The sequence below is a fragment of the Phocoena sinus genome, chromosome X, assembly GCF_008692025.1.
Source record: "Phocoena sinus isolate mPhoSin1 chromosome X, mPhoSin1.pri, whole genome shotgun sequence".
Taxonomy (NCBI): Eukaryota; Metazoa; Chordata; class Mammalia; order Artiodactyla; family Phocoenidae; genus Phocoena; species Phocoena sinus.
In genome coordinates this window covers 95,511,125-95,517,841 of record NC_045784.1, presented here as the reverse complement: position 1 = coordinate 95,517,841, position 6,717 = coordinate 95,511,125, and the positions used below count along the sequence as shown (strand labels likewise).

Genomic DNA, 6,717 nt, shown 5'->3' with positions numbered 1-6,717 from the left:
GTAGCGAGAAAATTGTCATTTGGGCCTGTTCAGGGCAAGAGGCAACACTAACCTCCAAACACCAACTTCCCAGAAGATCACAAGCACATGCACTGCACATGCCACTTGGTATAATATATGCCTCTCACTCTGCCAAAGCAGAGATATAATTACCTGGAAGAGTAAGGCAAATATTTGTGGAAGCTGCGTGTCTTCATCTTCTCTTACATCCAGGAGATGAGACAAGAGGCCCTTTATCACATTTCCATTTCTTTTTGCTGGCAAAACAGTTCGGTCATAAAAGACACTTAAATGGGTTCATCCAAACTCAGCCTCCAGAGCGTTCTGGAGGTCCCAAAGATGGTAGGGAAAGGAGAGTCAATCACCTAATGGGTCTGAGCCTCATCTTCTCCCATGGGGAGGGTAACCATTCCCATCTTATAGGGCTAGTACAAGGAGTCAATGGGGAATGTGCATGAAATTAACCTGCAGCCTACAAGGCAAGAGCTCTATACTGTGATTTCATTCTATGCAATTAATGGCAAAGTCTGTCTTTTATTCTTGGTCTCCCAGGGAAAGTTAAAACATATTGTAGGAACTCAATAATAGGTTTTGCTCTGAAATCACTTCTGTTAAAATCTGGCTTTAGATGTGGTACATGTAAAACAGGCCGTTCACTTCTCCTAATTGAATCAGACAGATTCTCATATCTGTCAGCTGCTTGGTTTAGAATCACGGAGGAGAAAAATCACGAGTGGGCAGAGGGGGTAGTGGCTTAATCTGTTGGAGTCAGTACCCCTTCCCCAGTGAGCAGCAATAAGAAGAATGTTTGTTTCGGTCCAGGATCTGCATCTGGGGCAGCCGCAAATGTAATCCTACAAACTAGCACAGACCCACAGGCCCGGGGTCCAAAGGAAACTGCCCAGAGATGAGGTCCAACTTTGCATCACCAGTCAGAAGTATTATCACGAGTATTTCCAGACAGCAGAAGGGAAGGAAGAAACTAACTTGTGCTATGTCTCAGGAGGTTTCCTCTGGGCCAGTTGCTTCAGCCAGTCATTGTCTCATTTAACCCCCACAGTCACCTTGAGGTGGGAATTAGTGTTTACTGTGGAGCCTGGCACAATTAATATTATTAATATCGATAAGCTTAATAATAATAAACTGAAACACCGTGAGCTTGAGTAACTTACCTAAGGTCGCAGACCTGGTAAAGCCAGGATTTGAACCCATGTCTTTCTGACCCAGAAGCCAGGGCTTTTTCTGCTATGCTCCTTTGCGAGAGGAGAAAGACTGTGGCTTTAAAACAGGTGAGGATTTTCCAAGTCATTAGCAAGGCTGCCTCCATAACTGGCCACTTGAGACCTGCAGGTATCTAAGACTATCTTTGGTCTCCCTCTCTCTCCTCATTCAGGCTTCTAAATTGCTATGAACCATGGCCCAGCTGTACTACAAAAGGGTCAACTACTCACCCTACAGAGACCGAATCCCCCTGCAAATCGTGAGGGCTGAGACGGAGCTCTCTGCAGAGGAGAAGGCCTTCCTCAGTGCCGTGGAGAAGGGGGACTACGCCACTGTGAAGCAGGCCCTCCAGGAGGCCGAGATCTACTACAATGTCAACATCAACTGCATGGACCCACTGGGCCGGAGCGCCCTGCTCATTGCCATTGAGAATGAGAACCTGGAGATCATGGAGCTACTGCTGAACCACAGCGTGTACGTCGGTGACGCATTGCTCTACGCCATCCGCAAGGAAGTGGTGGGCGCTGTGGAGCTTCTGCTCAGCTACAGGCGGCCCAGTGGAGAGAAGCAGGTAAGAAGCCCCTACAGCCGGGGAGGTAGCCAGGGACAACAGAGCACCGCAGGGTCAGAAGCCTTGAAACTAAGGAAGGTTATAGGCGGGCTGCCGTTGAGAAGCCCTATCATGGCAGCCCTCTGCTCTCAAGAATAGCGTCAGTGATCTCAGGTGGGATCTTAGAGCTACCCCGCACGGCCCACACTGAGTTTTACTCATTTGCTATTTCCTTATTAGTACTTGCCCATATACCTTCAACACTTGACCTAAAAGCATCTTCTCTGTTTCCAGAACTGTCAAGCTCCTTCTACCCTCCCTACTCCCTGCTCCACATCTTCATTTCCTTCCTCACTGAAAGGGGGGACAAGGAGAAACCAAACACAGACCTGAGCTTTCCCCTTCTCACCCACTCTCTCCTGAAGAAGGACAGGAGGGCCTTTCAACTTGAGTGCCACGGCACAGATGCAAATGGATACAGGGGCCTACACACCTCTCCAGTTCCACTCATGTGAATGCATTCCACCCCTAGACGTTCAGGGCTTTGCCTCTGTGATTCTCCTGTCCTCTGAGGCACCTAGGTTTAACACTCTGGAGTCATCTTCGAGTCCTTCCTCTGCCCTGTCTCCATGCTCCATCCCCAAGCCCTGTGAGTTCTTCCTTCCCAATATCTTGTATTGATACATACTTTCTTTCCTCTCTAGCCCAGCTCCCACCACTGCACCTCTGCTTCTCATCATCTCTCTCCTACATCAGTGATTCTCAAAGTGTGGTTCTTGGACCAGCAGCATTAGCATCACCAGGGGAGCTTGTTAGAAAATGCAAAAGTCTCCGTCCCCACTACAGACTGACTGAATCAGACACTCTGGAGGTGGGGCCCGGCAAGCTGTGTCTCAGCAAGCCCTCCAGGGTACTGTGATGCCCACTCGGGTTTGAGAATCCCTGTCCTAAACTAACATGAAAACTTCTATCTGGACTCCCTGCCTCTAGCCTCTTTCTTTCTCTCAAGCCATCCTGAACAATGATACTGGCTTATTCTTTCCCAGATTGCATAACAATCCTGCCATTCCTGTCCATCCTTTCAGTGACTCCAATGTCTCTTCATTAGAAGAGAAACCAGCCCATGAAGCCTAGCACTCAATACCCTTCATTAATGGTCTTTTCTAGTCCTGTCTCCCCCTTAGTCCCTTCTAAACCCCTCAAGTTAGACAGGTCTCCACTGTCTCTCTTCCTTTGGAGAATAGTAGGTGCATGTAGTAGGAACAAAGAAAATACAGTCATCAAACATGGAATACCACAATACATTAAAAAGTAGAAATGGTACAAACCAAAACCAAAATTGCAAAGTGCTTAAAAAATACTGGTAATGAAAACACTCAACATCAAGTCTTATGGGACATGACCAAAGCTGGGTTTAAAGGGAATTAATAGCTTTAATACTTGCCTAGTTAAACAAGAAGGAATGAAAATAAGCTAGCTGATAACTCACAGACTAGGAATTGGAATTGACAGAGCAGAAAGCAAGGTACTAGATTAAAAGTTCCTTGGGTAAAGGGCCTGAATCAACATTTAACACAGTGCCAAGAGAGAGGAGACCTTATCTCTCTTCTTCACTGCTGTATCCCAGCACTGGGAAAGTGCCTGCAATATCAAAGGCACTCAGTAAATATTTATCTTATGAATGAATAGTATGCATCCACCGTGCTAAGCATTGTACACGATTTAATCCTCTCAGCTACTCTGTTAGGCAGGCACTGTTATCGCTGTCCCCATGATACTGATCAGACAGATTGAGCCACTGGATGGTTAAGTCAGTTATTCAAGGTCACAATAAATGTCAGAGCCAGAATTCAGACCCAGGCAGCCTAGCTCCTAACCCCACCCGCTTAACCACTAGGCTATCCTGCTCTCCTGGAAGTCTGAGTTAAGTCTGAGAACTCCCAGCACAGGAGTTCCGAGACGGGATAGATGAGTGGAGGATGGATGACCTCTCTGGAAAGGACATGCCTATAGGATTTGGATATATAGCTAAGCAGAGAGGTGTTAGCATGTTCCCTACCCGGTCCACGTCTCCATCCCCAACACAACTGATTTGTTCTGGGCCCCTTTTCCCTAGAGCCCTGCTAAGTGTCTGAGTGATTTCATGTGCTAATCTGAACTAAGGCTTACCCAGCTACTCTGCTCCATGATCTTGTCCACCTCTGAGATTATGTAGCCATTGGCTCTACCCTTCACTTGACACCAGTCACACACTAATACATACTACTGGTCAGCCTTACTTGTATAAATGTTTAGTCTCTGTAACTAGAATGTTTCTTAAATGTGAAGCATACTCTAATGCCCGACTGTTTCCACGCATCCCCCATCAGCACCTGACCCAGTGCCTAGTATATAATGGGTGATAAATTCTTGCTGATGAACAAGAAGGAGTCAAGTGTATCTCCCAGAAAAGCACATAGCTGGCTGCTTGAACAAGACATCCTGGACTTTCATATTCAATCCCATTTAGCTTCATAACTGTTTTGAAAGAGGGGAGAGCACAGAGGAAATTTGCAAAGAGGGGACTAGCAATGGCAGCCCTATCTGAGTTTTGAAAGTAGGCCAAGTCCTTATTTGATGGCCAACCCTTTCTCCCATCTTTCCCTATTGCTCTGGCAAACCCTGAGGAAGAAAGGCGCCAGGTAAAGTCACTTGAAAGTACAATCTAAGGCACGACCTCCCCTGGATAGAAGCAGTGCTTACCTCACAGGAGTGAAGCACCACTGGTAGAATGTCAGGCGTACAAAACCTGGGTGAAGCTACTGGGGACAGGCTGTTTTTCACCAAGGGCCTTCCAGACTCACTGCCTCCTTTGTCCACCGTACATCACACTGAAGTCTCTTCAGCAGCCTTCTCCTCCCTTTCTCTTCTCTCCTCTCTCCTCTCTCCTAAACTCCACCACCGGCCGCTACTACATTGCATTTTCTTCCATTGCTCTGACAATTGCTGTGGTAAGTCATATATCAGTAACTATAACAACAGGCTGCCACAGTGCTGGAGCCCTGCCTCTCTGGGAGATAGAAACAAGATTTGTTTACCTGGGAGCAGTCAGGGATGTGAGCAAACACAGGACTCCTGAAGGACCTTGGGTCCAGCTGGGCAGGCTACTCCCAGGAAGGCACTCTTCAGACACACAGAATCCAAACACCTGTCCCTTTTCATGGAGGCCCTCCCCCAGCTCGCCAAAGGATCGGGCACAGCTGACCTCCATCAATCTTGGGTGGATAAACTAGTCCCCTCTTTGGGTTTATCCAGCAAGGAGTTTGGCTTCAGGTTGGCAGTAAGACCCCCTCTGCCGTACCCTTACCCCTGCCCATCATGCTTTTCTTCCTCTTCTAGCCTATCAAAACTGCTCTCAGATAAAGACTGGAGGCTGGGTGTACACGGCTGACCCTGGCTTCAAGTATCATCACTCACATGGACACCTGCATTTTTAATAGGTACCAAATCTGAAAGTAAAAAGAGTGATGCTCTATCAGATAGAATTTCCTGCACCAGACAACAAGTAGAAGACTCCGTGCGTGTGTGCGCGTGTGTGTTATTCTGTGGTCTTCTTGCTACTCCAGAAAACGGACCCTCTTGGAAGCACCCACTCCCTAACCACTACAGCCTATTTCCTTAGGGTTAGATGTTGGCCACCTGTGGGATTTGTGATTCCTTGGGGGAAACACTCAAATAGTTCTCATTATTCTCTGTAGTCTCTCAAAAAATTCTGGACTGCAGAAGGTTTAATACCAGCCTATCGCTTGTCCATGAAACCTACTGCCTTTGGCCCACTGACTCTTGGAACCACTAGAGGAGCATCGTCAGCAGGGAGCGCAAATCCAGCTCCAATCCAGAGAGGAGTCTTGTGTCTGTCTATGGTCAAAGCCAGCTCAAAGATGAAGCTTTGTGCATATGGAGAACTTGTCAAAATACAGACTCCTGAGCCCCAATCCATACCTACAGAATTAGAATCTTGGGGTTTGGGCCTGGAATCAGCATGTTAATAAGCCCACCCCCCAACCCGTTTCTAGGTAAGAGGTCTATGTGACTCTCTGTATTCATTTCCTAGGGCTGCCATAACAAAGTACGGCGAACTGGGTGGCTTAAAAGAAATGTATTCTCACAGTTCAAGAGGCCAGAAGTCCGAAATGCAGGTGTTGATGGGCCTGGTTCCTTCTGGAGGCTCTAAGAATCTGTTTCATGCCTTGGCTTGTAGCTGCGTCACTTCATTCTCTGCCTCCATCATTATATGGGGTTCTCCTCTGTGCCTTTCGTCTGTGTGGTTGTGTCCAAATCTCCCTCTCCTATCTCTTATAAAGACACCAGCTGTTTGATTTAGGGCCCACCCTAATCCAGGACTAACTCATTTCAACTTGATTACATCTGCAAAGACCCTTTTTCTATATAAGGTCACATTCACAGGTACCAGGTGTTAAGACTTGAACATATCTTTTGTGGGGATACAGTTCAACCCACTACACTCTTGATGAGAAATACTAGCCTAGACAAGTAGTTTTCAAACATTTTCAGTAACGGAGTCTTTCATTAAATGAAATCCTACGGAGACGTCAAACAAACAGACCCAAGCAGAGCTGCCCTAGTTTAAGTGCAGGTCAGGGCCAAAAGCCCCACTTCTTCACACACACACACACACACACACACACACACATAACTCCTTGGCCCTGAGAAGCAAGCATAACTGGAAAACCACTGGTCTAGAAGACAGAATGACAGACTCTAATTTGGAGTTTGAGGTGCTAGCCACATTGTAGCTAACAGGGTGACCTTGGGCAAGTCATAAGGTCTTTTACAAGTGGCCAGTTATAGGATCACCCTACAACTCAATTTCCTTATCTATAAAATGAAGCTCACAATGCCCACCCCTACCTAATATAGAGGGCTGTCGTGAGGAAGAAGTAAGA

At 47.0% G+C, this 6,717-nt stretch overlaps 1 protein-coding gene across 1 annotated transcript in view; it reads left to right on the top strand.

The window, feature by feature from the left end:
* Positions 1 to 1,414: 1,414 nt before the first annotated feature.
* TRPC5 (transient receptor potential cation channel subfamily C member 5) overlaps positions 1,415 to 6,717 on the top strand; it is a 143,147-nt gene continuing 137,844 nt past the window's right edge. Inside the window, exon 1 of the mRNA XM_032619874.1 lies at positions 1,415 to 1,792. Coding sequence (XP_032475765.1) covers positions 1,415 to 1,792 — 378 coding nt within the window. The remainder of the gene's footprint in view (positions 1,793 to 6,717) is intronic.